General features: G+C 41.7%; 1 protein-coding gene across 1 annotated transcript in view; it reads left to right on the top strand.

Annotated features, from left to right (window-relative positions):
• The window catches only part of zmat4a (zinc finger, matrin-type 4a), an 84,517-nt gene extending 71,695 nt beyond the window's left edge, over positions 1–12,822 (top strand). The window contains exon 7 of the mRNA XM_036527430.1: positions 12,657–12,822. Within this exon, the coding sequence (XP_036383323.1) occupies positions 12,657–12,684 (28 nt within the window). The 3' untranslated portion in view covers positions 12,685–12,822. The remainder of the gene's footprint in view (positions 1–12,656) is intronic.
• The last annotated feature ends 2,405 nt before the right edge of the window (positions 12,823–15,227 follow it).

The following is a 15,227-nucleotide window of genomic DNA, read 5'->3' as shown; positions in this document are numbered from 1 at the left end:
CTCTAAAATTTTCTTCTTTGACCTTGCCCAGTACCATCAACATGCATGTAGAGCTCAAGCCTGCATAAAAAAAACATTGTTCATACTGATTTACTTAACATTTCTGTATCAACTGACAGTGCATTCACGTAAAAACAATAATTAGACCACACAACTGCAGTTATTAATGCAAATATATATTATAGATGAAAACAGTGATTAATTGGGGTCATATAATAAGCATATGTCATTATGCCAACTTTTCCCTATATGTCAGTCATGTGTGCAGTTTGATGTATGACACAGAATTACAAAAGACATGCAGAGCCAATTTAATGAGTCTCTTAAAATACCATTTCTGATTTGATCCTTACATGAGACTGCATTGGAATTAACCACATGTATGAATTGTGTCAATTCAGTAATTCTGTTTTTGTATACCCCACTGACGCTGAGGGATTATTTTATTTATATATAAACTGAAGCTCATCAGTCTCTCAGTACAAACATAATATGAAACACAGAGCTCTCCATAAATTATCTAAAGATAGGTGGGATTACTCTATCATAGAGGCCATGTCACATTCAAAAAACATGAAACAAAAATTTGAACCCAGCTGAACCCATACTTTTTAATTGAGTTCTTAGGGTTTTTTTACATGCAATTTAATAAAGATACTAAAGCAAAATGGACAATTTTTCTATTCAATTTATCTATTACAACTTTTTCAAAGCAAATCTTAATCACTCATGTAGACATATTTGTTGTAATGCTCAGCTATTAGTGTACATATCTCCAGACAGCAAATATGAGATACATGATTTGTAAAGAAAGCAATTTTTATTGGTTTCAATAAAAAAAATTACCATATAATTCTTAACGTAGGAGTGTAATTTTGCAAACATTTTAGTTCCATGGAACCACAGTACTTTTTAATGGTGTTAACAGGCTCTTGAAGTGTGACAAAAATACAACAATGTATGGTGAGACTGGGGTGACTTAGTCTTACTCCCTTTCTATGAAAGTCTTTTAATGAAGAATGTAACAGGACAAAAACAATAAGAATGAACTGTTTCTTTAGCAATAGCAGCTGCAGCAGAGCTGAGTAGATTAACCTTGGACTCAAGCAGGTGAAAGAGCCATATGAATAATTCAAATCATTTCAATATGTGCTGTCAAAGAAGCTAATACAGTAAAGTCCGTTTATCTGCACTACATTGTTGGCATCACCTTCATTCACCATTTTGTCCGGGGTGGAGCCCGCTTGAACAATTCCCCTGCTTTTTTGTCAAAGATCATTTTTAACCTGGAATTGTAATTAGTTAATCTGTTCTCTTTACTTTATGTATTTAGGAATGTGACAGGTGTCAATTGCTAAGGGCACAAAGCAATTTACACTGAAGAAAATTTAGAGCTGAACAGTTGTTCAAATGAACAATTATTTTTGCCATTCTTTGAACATTTTTTTTTTACCTTAAGCATTTTTATATGCCCTAAGAGAACTTCAAAATGGATCTGAATAGTGATAACGCTAATTACAGATTAGATGTTGATGAACAAGAGAGCTGCATCAGGTTTGTTAAGTGCAGTCAGCCAGTGGACAGATTGGTAGAGTAATTCTGTGGAGGCTACTATGAACACAGTGAGGTTTCAAAGGACATTATGAGCTGGAATGATAGATGGATGGCTATTTACACAGACAGGGAGAGAGAGGGCGAGAGCAACACGTCTGGGAGGGGCGGTCCTGCCAGCTGCAGGCTTCTCCGGCTTTCTTTCCACTTTGGCTCCGATGTATTGGAAGCAATTACTTCTTAAATTTGTCTAATTGAGCCCTTTTTCACTGCTCTCACACAGTCGCTAATTGGAGCCGGTGGTGCCTGCAGGACAATGCTTTCCTCACTCAGAGGCAGCAGCAAGTGCTATGGAGCACACAGAGGGACAAGCAGGTCTTTCAGGCACGCACAAATAAGCCAGCACATTGACTTAGAGGAGACAGGCATCACAAGCCCATCTGAGTGGCTGCACTGTGTGCTGCGGTGTCACCTCCCCCCAACCCCAGTCAGCCACACTACACTTGCTTCACGAGCAAGGGACAAACACAGTGTGCGGAGATGTGACACGCCTCTTAAATAGCCTGTGACTCAGCCTCATCGAGCCCCATGGATCGAAAAGGGTGCCGCGCGGGCCTCCGCTGGGGCTCGTGTGTGTGAAGGGCAGCCAGTTGTGTGCGTACTGATCCTAGTCCCACCAGCCCCACTCTGCTCACAAGGACAGTGGCCCAGTTATCCCCAGGGTTGCCCCGTGGGAGAGCATCACACACACGCACACACACAATCTCACGCTCACAGCAGGTCTGGGCCGAGCTCCTGTGTGAATGCACACTGCCTCTGACGGGTGTATTTAGGTCATTTCATGCCAGTTGAGCCGGATATAATAAAGGCACATTTCCCCCAGTGCTGCCTCAACTGAGGAAAGAGGGACTTTATTACCCTTTTTATATACCAGGAAACAAATGGTCTGAAAGGCATCTGCTTCTGGTAAAGACATGGTAAAAGCCTAACTTTTAGCAATAAAGTTAATGTATGTTAACTTCCAGTCAGTTTTAGGGGGGCTGCCAAAATTGTGCAGCATTAGGAAGACTTTTCAGAGCACCACATAAAACCGGTTCCACTCTGAGATTTGTGTCAGAGATTATGATTGTCTTCTTGGCTCAACATTACAATAATATGGTCATTTGGGTTTAAAAGCCAATACATACATAATCATGTCACAACTGAAAGCTCATCTTGAGAGCAGAGAGCCAGGTCCGATATGTGTAGACAGGGCTCGCCACATTTCATCACAAATTGTGTATACACATATGTGCTGTACACAAACACACAACACACACACACACACACACACATACACACACACACACAAACACTTTTACAGTATACACCGCAGGCAGTGTGTGTTGTGCTTGGAAACTCAATGAAGAAATTCAATTTGAATTCTGAGGGGAACTAAGAAGCAAATTGCTCAGTTATGAGGATACTAAGTAGGTGTCTAATCAATATACCACTATCAAGCCAGCCCTGTACAACACACCCAAATGCCTCTTCAAAATATTTTAATCCAAGACTGTACTCTTTGCATACTAATAGGAGGCTTTGGCACAACTTAAAGGAAGGCCCTGTTGAGCCTACTTTAATCTACAAAAGCTCTCTGTTTTCTTTACAAGTATTTCAAGCCATATCTTGTACTGGACACAGCCCTTTGCTCTTTTTCAGAATAGTGTGGAGGTCCACTGTTGAATGGATTCTGATGACTGAGCACGTTGTCTTTTAGGGCACAACATGACAGAAGTAGTAGACTTCCCATGTGATCATTCTGATGATCAGTTTTATGCTGAGTAATGAAGGCAGCTCGGAGTCCCCTGACATGATGCAGGGATACAGGGAACACAGTGGGAATTCTGAGTACGCTGACCTTAACTCTTGAGGACAGAGAAAGTCTGTTGTACTTGTTCTTGTCTTGAGCACAGATGAGAGATGCCGTGTCTTTGAACTCTTTAAAGTCTCTTTTTATCAGCTGCGCTTGTATCAGCAAGTTTCACACACCAGACATTTTCAGCAGTAAGGTGACGGAACATTTACTGATATTTGCACTTGCCAAAGCAATAGATCAGACTCATCTTGGAGGAGATAGGACTATATACATCCAAAGAATCAGTAAGCTTTTTTTAACGTGAGACAGTTTCTTCAAATGTCCCACTTGTCCCACTCACTCGGGTGTAATTTTGAGGACTGAGAACTACTTCTGTACAGGAAGTGATGTCAGCCACCACCTGTAAGAGTCCTCAGGGATAGGAGAAGCTGGTCATGCACTGCCATAATTAAAATGGGGGATGGGTGGAGGAGTCACCAGGGGTCTGCAGAGACAGAGCCCTTTCCTCAGCATGCTCCTCCATTATGGATGGGTCAAGTCAGGCTGATAGCCTCATTACCATGCCATCATCAGCATCCCACACAACCATCCATCAACGCCCCAACACACCGCTGCCTCGCTTCCCACCTCAGCCATGTATGCTAATGCGCTGCGGAAATTCATTAGCCTCTCTCTGTGTCTCTGCACTCCTTGTGAATCTGGAGCAATTTGACGGGAAGTGTGTCGCAGTGATTTGCTGTGTTTCCATGTCACCACAGTGCGTCTGTCATACCAAAAGCTTATGAATATGCAGCTGAGCATATTTAGATCACTGCTTTGAGATGGTGCTAATTTCAGAATGTGACAGCCGAACGGTATATGGCACGTAGGTCGGTTTGTTTTTAGTGAGAATTCCTGTGCTCCCTTATTGCAGTTATGACCTCTCCTCAAGGTCACAGGATTTTCACCAAGGGACACTGAGTCTATAAACTGCGAAACTGTGAATACAAATGCATTTGAATCATTTATGTTAACACTGAGTGAAAATGGTTGCGGATGCCTCAGTATTATTTGCATGGTTATGCAAAATGAAGGTGAGATGAATTGTTTTTTAATTGTGCCTGGAAACAAGTATTAGCTACAGATATCAGCCATTTAGGTTTAAATCTGTATCAGCCTGCATGTGGAACCTTTACACATAGCCAGTGGACCCATCTTCAAAGTTTGACCTATTTAATAAAAAGCACAGCAGAAAGGCGTTTGTAATGTATGCACAGCTCAAATCCGGTTGGTAAATCTGTCTGACAAAGGCAGCCTGATTTATTCTGTTTATGCAAGTGGCTCACAGTGCACTAGACTGGCACATGAAACAGAATAGTGTAATGAGAATGCCTGTGTCTGGGAGCTCCCCTGGCAGTGTCCCCTGCTCCCCCCATCTGGCCACACACTTTCTCCAGTCACGCAGAGGAACAGAGGGAATCCTTTTATCCCCTGGCTTTCCTGCACACCTGCTGCCACACCACGCAGCACAGCCAAGGGGACGGCCCGCCGAAATGGAGAGCCGGGCTGAAATTCGTGACATCAGCAGTCCCTCTGAGGACTTCTTTCTTCCTCCTTCCCTGTTATGGCTTTCCAAACCCTTCATTTTGTCATCTAAAATGTCTGCCTTGTCCCTTGTTTCTCCCTTATATGCCTCCCTTATATACTTAATACTTCCATCAAGGATTGAAAGATGAATATTAAACACCATATAGCATCCAGTAGAATTACCTAAAGTTTACCTGAAGTAAATTACATGACCAGAGTTGCAGGTAACACCACCATTATTAGGTTTTATCGTATTATTGCACTGGGTACAGTGCACAACATGGTCTGTTCCCCAACAATTTTAGACCTTTAAGGAGGAAGTTTTAACCTGGGTGTTTAGGTCCCATCCAAGGAGCAACACCTTTGTGCTCATGGTATGTGGGAGGACAGACTGAATTAGTGCGCAGTTTCATCACAGCCAGCAGTCCCTAACCTGCCAAGGCAGTTCGTCAATGATAGGCCATGATCTAAGAGACCTAGAAAGCCAGCACCTTGCCAAGATCGGGACATCATTGCACTCCATCTTCATGATTGTTTTTGCGCTGCCAGTTCTGGCACATTGGAAACTGCAGGTCACAGTGTCCCCAGGATCATCAGTTTTGCTGTAAAGACTTGGCTAACGCTGTCATCATTAGCAGGCCAGATGACCACACGGGGCCAGGCGTTTTTTTAGAAACCCGATACCGAAAGGAATACGCTTTCACTGTTGTATTGGCTGCCATTGTTGTGAGATTGACCCAGTAAATGCCCATCTCCACAGCACAGGACCTCTTTCTGTTCTGTGACATTTATGTTTGTTTTTACTTTCAGCTGTTGCAAGGGAGGGAGCTTTGTGGCTGGAAATGTCACAGTTTACACTGCTGAATACGAGAGCCTCTAGTCACAGGAGGCTGTGTTTTCTTCTCCTCTTTCTTTTGTCACGTTGGAGCCATTAATATTTCTGTCAAGACAGCTCAGGCTTGGCGGTGAGAGGAATGTCCAGGCTGAATACTGTACAGAAGCTTATCTGTCGTGTGGAGTTGTTCTCACTCAGTGCAGTCTGAGGCAGAAGACCCAATAAGTAGGAGCTGAGCCCCACACTGCTTTAAAAGCAGTTTACCTACAAATTTGAAAGACTTGGTGAAGTTCCAAGTCTTCAATAGCACTGTTGTAAAAAGAAGTCTGTGAATGCACGTGTGTGTGTGCTTGTTTGTGTGCCTGAGCATGTATGAGTATATTGTTGTTTGTGTGTGTGGTTTGACAGAGAGGCAAAGGAGGAGAAAGGCAAGCATTACATTAAAACTGAACCCTATTATTCAACTTGTGCCAAAGACGGCATCTTTATCATGTTGTGTAATATAGGTGATCTGTCATAGCTGAGGTGAGGACGCACACAGTAGCTTTCATCACAGTGATGTCCCCAGTTTGTTGGGTGCAGCATGCGAATTGATGTGATGGATTTCTGAAGCCACCCCTTCTTCCCACTTGATCATGGTGGACTTCCCTCCCATCTCCGAGGAGACAGCCCAGGTACACACTCATGACCTTTAAGTCCAAAGATGTGCATCACAATTCTTACTCACATTGCTGGTGACAGTGGCAGATTACTGTCCCATCTGTTCAGAATTGCATGCTGATATAATTTTGGTATAGATGATGTATAGAGTACATCTATATATGGAAGCTGCTCTCGAAATACAGTTTACATACCATTTAATTGTAATAATTGTAATAATAATTATAATGTGATTCAGTACTACATGTTTGTCACTACTGGTGTCAGGGAGGTTTGAATACTGGAGGTTGTGCCAAGAGGACTGCAATATTTTATCCCTTGAACTACTGCACAGCTCTGTGAACAACTGCAGCCAAAGTGAAAGAAGAAAAGAGCTGAGCATTTTTTGTGGGGACCTTGGTGGGCAACATATCCTGCCTCGGCAGCAGTATAAATGAACATATGGGAAGAACGCTTTACCAGGATAAATCTGCTGGCTGTATTGAGCCGCAGCCTGGTCAACAGAGAGAACGCCTCAGGGGTGGGAAAGGCAATTGATTCTGAAGCTGTGCTGAAAGGGCAATCCAAAGCCTTTATTCCTCCTGGGCCTAGCATGACCCTAGGGTGTTTTTTTTAAAAAGGTGTTGGAATTCCGAATTTGCTGTCAGGCTACATAGCATTTCAAAGCGGTAGTTCAGCGAGTGAAGAGTGGAGGGGTTCAGTTTCCACCCTGTCTAGAGACTGCGTTTGAGGACTTTATGGTGCACATTTTCTGTGATGGGTTGATGGTTTGTTTCTGAACTTCTGTAGCGGCTTGAAAAATTACCAGGGAGTCCTTTGCGCTATATGCCTGTTTGGAAACTCGCTCAAGTCAATCCTCAAAAGCAAATGGTAAACTGATTGAAGCAATACATCAACCAGGCTACTCTAAGGCAGACATTCAAAAGCACAGATGGGGAAGAAGATAGTCCAATTGGCTGTTGTATAATTCAGCCCCTACCCCTTTTTAATGACTTAGTAATTTACCATGCTCTTTGGGCTAGCATTAGCGCATCATTTACAGACCTGTAGGCTCCACATTAGATGAGTAGAGGAACAGATCTGAATGATTCTGTGTGGCCTCGCCTGCTAAACTGCAACACCGTAGCTGTGTCTTCTGCCTACTCTGTCAGTTCCATTCCCCACCCCTCCCAGTCCTTCCCCTTGATCTGTTAGCCCTCGCCTCAAGAGATTTCCAATTCATTTGAAAGTGTGCCTGAGTCCGTAGGGCTTTTCTTTGAGTGGTTTCTGATTGAAATCCTCCATATGTCAAGCAGGCCCAAGCGACCAAAGCAGGTCTCTGAAGCGTGCTTTTCAACGATGCGTCTCAGAGGCATGGGGTTTGTGGCATGTGGCATTATGCTCCATAGGCTTTCACACATCATTTTATAGAGTTATTTTACGAGTATTTCTTTGAGCCAAACCATGGATACTTGGACTTATAGTGGCAATATAGTAAGTGTCAGATCAAACATACAGCACGTGTCACGGTGCCCCAGACACCAAGCACAGCAAATTATGTGCATTTACCCTATATGCAAGTACTATAAATGTGCTTTTGAAGAGCTTATGAAGAATCTTTTTTATTCTCCATTCATAATTCATTCGATAATTATGACTCTATTCCTGTGTAATGTGTACAAAGCCCTCAGCTATTAGCCAGCTGAGAGTCACGTGGCTTACTTCTTCCATTTGTTCTTTTGGCAGTCTGCATTCTTGCATTATTATTAACCCATGCATAGGAAGTGACACAATGAAGATGAGGAGGAAATGACACAATGAATGTGAGTGTGTGGCATGATTGCAGCTGGGTGGTACTGTGAAAGCACCAAATGGTAAGATGTTATTTGTAAGATGGGAGGAGATTAGAACAACTGAATGTGTCATTAACTTCAAACAGAAGGAGCTGGCATTTCGCACTGAACATGCAGAGGAAACACATGCATGAATTTAAATAAGAAATGCAAAAGCTCCGAATATGACTGATTCACCAGGGTAATATAATGGTACAATCTGTCATTTATTAATGAATACCTAGTATTCACAAAGCACAAGAGTGGTGTATACAGGTGGTGTTCATTCCATAGCTGTAGCACCCAGTAAAATTGTGTAACATACACCCACTGCATGTTGAATTACTTATGAGGTAGTTTGCCTTGAGAGGAAAACTGGGGCCTTGATGTTGCTGGTTAAAATTTCACTTTCCTGCAAATTGAAGGCAGTGGTATTGAGGGGAAAACACATGCAGCCTCTAATCTTACAGTGTTTTAAAGGACCTTCCTGTTGTCAGTGCAGCAGAGACAAACCTCTGAGGCCGAGCATTTTGAAGCAAGGGTGGTGCCGTCAGGGTCTATACTGCACATGGCAACTCCATAACAACAATAGGATGCAACAAGAGAGGTGTCATGTCACCAAAATGTTGAGGGAATCTTCCATCCCCTCTGCTTTTGGTGAGGGTCCCCTACCAAGACCACTAGCATCTGTGCTATTCATAAATTAAAAAAAAAAAAAAATTAAAAATAGTCTAGCAGAGAATCTCATAGTGACATAGAGACAAATTTAGTTAGAAGTATTGACTGTCGTAATTAGTGAGTATCATGGATGATTTCCTGCGTTAATGTGGTCCCCAGAGGACAACTGTCAGGTCTCTGAAATAATCAGCACAATAAACAGGGGGACTGGGAACTAAACCAAAACTTAGGCACTTCCTTGCGATGGCTATGTGTCTGTGAGACCAGCTTTGTCTGTGCTGTCCATCTGTTGGTAATAGCACCCAGACTGTCCGTTATCTCACCATTGTGAGACTATGACTTTACAGTGATAGGATCATTTGGGCAGTATTTTATTGTCTTTGCATCTTCTAGAGCACAGTGCCACATGCTCCAGTCCTCCAGTCTTGGAAGAATTAAGGATTTATTTCGTTAGGTATCCACCTTCCCGAATCCTGTCGAGCAAATACACTTCAGCCAAAAAAGAGGCATTTAACTGTAAATCCTGCAGTGAAAAGCTATCAGCGCTGAATGCTTGCAAAATATTCCAGTACAAAATTAAGAGAAAGGAATGTAATGTGTATGCTCATGCAAGGAATCCCTGCATATCCTAATTTCCATCAATCTTTCAATTAGTGCAGTCTAGGTTGTTTTAATGTGTAGAACACAAAGCATTTCAAGGTCCTCGGAAAGCTGGCATGGTAATGCTTTTGTTGAAGGCAGCGTAGAATGGCAGAGCTCCTTTAATGAAAATATAAAGCCCTAATAAACACAGCCTTGAAGGGAGAAAAGTTCAGCTGAGTGCCTTTTCCTCCATGCGTATGTCATCTCGGCAATTGGGTGCTCTGTGCACGTCAAGGTTGCTGTTCTTCTCAGCATGTTGCTCTGAGTATTATAATCTCTCTCATTTTTTGTTATCCTAGAGCATGTTCAGACTGTAGTTTGTCCTCTATCCGTATGTGTGTGTGAATGCTTGTGAGGTACATGTGTATGTGTGTGCATGTGTGTGTATGTGTTAGTGTGTGTGCATGCATGTGCGTGTGCATGCCAGTGTGTGCCTGCGTCAGTGTGCATGTGTGTATGTATGTGACTGCGCATGGATGTATGTGTGTTTGTGTATTTTCATGTGCAAGCGTGCCTTTCTGTGCACATACGAGCTTGCATACATGCGGTGTGTGTGTGTGTGTGTGTGTGTGTGTGTGTGTGTGTGTGGGAGCCTCAGGTCAGCTCTGTGTGGAATTTGTCTGATTTGATGAGTGCGGGGTGAAGGGTGATTAATCACACTGGTGGAAGGGTGAAGAGGGGGCTGTGAGAGAGCCGTTACCCCAGAGATAACACGCTGCGGTCTCATCACCTCCACTTCAGCCTCCTCCGAGGAATGGCCACGGGTGCAGGCTCATTTTACACTGCTAATGCAGCTGCTTTCCTTAGGCTCACTCTTCCACATTCACCTTATGTCCACATGTTCAGTCCCTATGCATCACAGCGAGGAGACAACAGGAATTGCTCCATTTTCCTATTGCATACATAATGTATTGATGCAGTAATTGCTACATAGGAGACGCATAAAGTATTCATCATGTCTTATTACATGGTTCACAGAGCACGTCATATATAATGATTGGTAAACTTCAGTTGACTTAAGCCACGCACTTTGTGTGGTGTTCATGGCACCACATGCTGTGCATTGTTCGAATCATAAGACGTTTGCCTGCAGCACATGTAATAATGCATGATGAATAAATTATGTGGCTGTTTTGTCATTTTTATGTTGTGCATATGAATTTGTGATGTTTGCATTATGAATTAATTAAAACAATTAATTAACTGTAAAGCTGAGAATGTGAAGTGTTACCAAGACCTGTTTTGCAAGCCACATGTGCAAATGCAGTAACTGTAGTTCATCTTGGTGTATGCTGAATCTCATGTGTGTGCTATGTGGTCAGCTTGCTTAGTTTATTACAATGGAGTGGTTCAGTCTGCCACACAACACCGTGGCAAGTCATTAAAAGTTAGCTTTTTTGCTCTCATGACTGGCCATATAATGTGTGTCCAGTAGATCACGTGAACTTTAACTGAATGTATCGGTGCATGCACAGAGATCTATTGTCAAGAAAGAGACATCCACTGGCTTGGAAAGCCTAGGCCTTTGACACATCTGATTTCATCGCACCAACCATGGCGATGATGTCACATGTATGTACACTGGAGGGTTATCAGGGTCATTGAGACAACTTGGAAGTGGAGCTAAAGCTGGATATCTCAGACTGACATTCAATGGCTTGGCTTGGATTCCAAGGGGGATGTGTAAAATGTCAACTAAACAGGGCTGAAATAATGTCAAGTGAAGCCTGCACTCCAAAGTGAAAAGTGGTGTCCTAGTGGGAATATAGAACAATGTGCTGTTGTTTGTTATATGGAACAGTTCCTGTTTTGTTGTTGTTTTGACATACTATGATACAGAATTAACATACATAAAACAATTATACTATGATACAGGATTAAAGCCACACACACTTTATTATCTGGGAATGAAACGTCCCACCAAAAGAAATAAAATAAATGCCAAGATTTCAAAAAATATATTTTTTATTTCATCATATGTGCAAAAAGTGCAAAGTGTTAAACAGAGATAAGCAAATGTTTCACTCAAGTGACCCTCAACACTTGGTTTACTACTTCTGGTGGGATGTTTCAGTTCCAGATAATGATGGTGTGCCTGGTTAATTCTGCATCATTGTTTCTTTCCCTAGACCAATACACCTGTGACAAACTCAGATTGTAGGGTTTGCTTAGAGGCACAGCAACATAGTATTGTGTAAATTAATTTAACCTGAAAAGTTCCCATTTGCTGACATATGGGACATATTTCTTCAATTCCCTGGCTGTACCTTTTAATAAATTCAAGAATCAGAGGGAAGCTCAGTGCGTTGTACGTGGGTATAACAGTCTATACTCATGTATCATTTCTCTGAGATGGGAAAGAGTGCCCTCCATCCTGCCCTTAGTGTCTGAAGATGAAGGTGTAGATAAGGCTTTCAGTCAATGTGGCTACCTGCCAGGCCTGTGGAGTAAACAGGCTTTGTTAACCTCTGAACTGGCACTGATGCTGAAAAGTGGATCAAAAGCCTGCTTCGGGTGTTATTATCAAGACAACAGCTTAGCTGACCGCAGGACAAGTTATTATACAGGAGCCAAGCGTGGGGAGAGTCAGAGGGATAGAGCTGAGAAATTCTTGGGTCAGATATCTGGCAGAGTGTTATGATCAATGCCAAGGCATTGCACCTGAATGCAATCTCAGGTAGGTTTAGCAAAATGATTCTTGAATATGTTTTTGTACTGTGCTTATCATTGGAATTTAGTTCTAATGACACCCTTCACAGAAAATGCCAGCTCTGGAATGGTGTCTGAAGAATATGATGACATGACATCAATCTTGCTCTACAGTATCATTAAACCTTTTCCAATGTAGGGTTCAGCCTTCCTACACAACGTAGTTAAGCCAGTACAGCTAAACTGTCCCAGAGATGGAGTTTAAGATGTCAATAGCATTCCTTCAATAGAATAATGATGTTTTATCATCAAATGTGCATGCACAAACATCAATGAAGATGGGATACTGGCTAGATGTATTTAGGTTGACTGTGTGTGCATCTCTCTTTCTTGTTCTCTGTTCCAGCTTAAAGAATCAATTGTGCGTCCAGTGAATCTGAAGCGGAGACAAACATTCGAATTGATGTCAGACAAGCTACAGCCGGCTTGTCCTGCTTTTCTGCGTGTCTCTCTCAATATCTCTCTCTCTCTCTCTCTCTCTCTCTCTCTCTCTCTCTCTCTCGCTCGCTCGCTCTCTCTTGCTCTCTCTCTCCATCTTTCTGTGTGTCTCTCTCATTCATTAATTTTCTCTATGTTGGTATTGAAGACTAAAATGCCCCCCTCCCCCACCCTCACCCCACCACATTATACTCCTGAGGACTCAGCATCATAGAGCAGGGTGAGAGTGCAGAGATAATCAAGCCTTCAGCGTTAGTCTGCAGTATCCAGGACGGACACCTCATCACTCACCACCATGGTCCGGGAGTGAAAGAGTGGACCTATTTAAGTCAGCCCCACTGCTCAAAATCCATTCTGCCTTCCCTCTGACTGCCTGTTTTTTTCACCAAAAACAATCCTTTGGTACTGTTTAATCAATCAATTATTTTACATTCCAGCCTCCAGTTGATAGTTTTTGTGTTCCTGTCTCTTAGATCCCTGTAGACATTAACAATAAATGGAAGCTTGTGGAGATTGGCAGTAACAAAACTGCAGGGCTGCACAGAAAAAAATTGAGAAAGAGAAGTTGTTTAATAAAGCTTTCAGTAATAATTCCATTGAAATGATCAGTGTTGTACAACTTACTTGTTTTACATTACGTTGGTTAATTGTACAGTCCTGAACGTTTTACAGTATGAGCAAATAGGAAGATAGGTCATTTTATTTTTATTACATTTTAAAAAGACAGTGTATTAGAAATTCAAGTAGTAGTTTTTATTTTGTTTATGGTGCTTGAAGTTCATGATAAAAAGATCATATTTTATTAAGCTATTACAATCTGTATGTTGAGCTAAGAAGAATGTTTAATGTGTGATAGATTTTCAGTGGGATCGCTTATGTAGCATTTACAGATGTATTTCCACTATTTCTGAGGTGTATTCTTGCTTGGCCCATCCATGCAGTTTTGAGGTGACAGTGGTGACGTGCTCTTTGTCTCAGGGAGGTCCTCACTGATTGAAGATCTTTATGTTACTTTATCGTAACTGTTTATCATGTTTGCTTACATTGAATTACTTGTAATTTCAGCAAAGCCTTTAAAAAATATTAGCATACTATTTTAGGGTTGAATTTATTGAAGTGTCACTGTTGTATATTAAAAGTGTTGCGGCTGAATGCCATTTAAAATGTTAGGCTGAATTCCAGCCGACAAATGAAATTCTCACAACGTTACTTTAGCTCTCTGCAAGGCTATCGATTTGCCCCAATATCGGACAGATGTGGCATGTTGTTGATGTCATCTGGGTTTGGAGTTATCCCTTGGGGGAATTTGGGAAATGATAAAGTAGTTATACTATTAGTGATATTTTGTGAATTGCTTATCTTGTTGAATCAAATCATTTATAATTGCAAACGACTGTGAATTACCAGGAGTTATTTATTTGCCTGTCACTGCGGCGTTGTGTTGAAAACAAAATGTTGTTTAATCGATAGCCCTTACAAATGTGTTTGTATTATGTTTGTCGTAATTTGTTACTGATGTATTTATTTTAAAATGAGAAATTCCTGGGAGGATCACTCTCCAATCAAATTCAACTCTTTCTGACATGCGAGAAGACTTTTTACAGTTTCTTTTTTTCTGCTCAACAAAACTCCATCAAAGTTTTTTTTTCCACCAGAGAGAGAAGTGAAGAGAGAAAATTAAACCATTATGAACTGGAGGAAAACTGGATATGGCTCAAATTCATGCATAAAAAAGATGGGGGAAAGACTGCATTTTTGAGCTATTGGCCTGGGTGGTGCTACAGGCCAAAACCCAGTGTAAATATTTTTATTAATATTACAAACAATAAGGATTCTGTGCACGGATTGAACTCCCCTCACTGAAATGCTCTGCTAACCCCCAAGCAATGTTCTCATCATTGGGCCATCTCTCTCTTTAAAAAGTGTATGTTTCACCCTTTCCATTGCACCCCTCTACCACCTCTCCCCCCTTTGTATTCTGGGCTATGTACTGTACTGCGTCTTGAGGAGAATAAAATACACTTGCTAACTAGTGAAATTGTGTTGATCTGTCTGAGGTGGTTCTGCTCATTATCAAGATGACTCCTGAGCTGAAGGTGCCCCCTTTCAGTCTCAGTTTGGTTGTAACAACATGATGACGTGTAAGGGACTAGTGTCAAGAGGATACTTTTCAGTGGTACAGTGCTCACTGGATGGTAACATTTACCTTAATTGCACAAAAAAGAAAAGGACTACAACATGTAAATAACAGAACAGAACAATTCCATATAAAGTATTCTGACCCTGAGTTTTGAACCTGAAACAAGTACAGGTCTTACTCATGGACAATACAAAGCGACAGGCACACTTTGTCCTTACCATCAGAATTCAAAGGCAGCTGTAGAAATTTTGTTGTATTTTATATATGAACATGCCCTTATCCCCCTCATACATGTAAAGGATTTAGCACTCTTGGTAACAGTTTGTTTTCTTCATCCCT

Source organism: Megalops cyprinoides, chromosome 4 (assembly GCF_013368585.1).
Source record: "Megalops cyprinoides isolate fMegCyp1 chromosome 4, fMegCyp1.pri, whole genome shotgun sequence".
NCBI classification, from domain to species: domain Eukaryota; kingdom Metazoa; phylum Chordata; class Actinopteri; order Elopiformes; family Megalopidae; genus Megalops; species Megalops cyprinoides.
The sequence above is the reverse complement of the archived record's forward strand: the minus strand, read 5'-3'. Positions and strand labels throughout refer to the sequence as shown.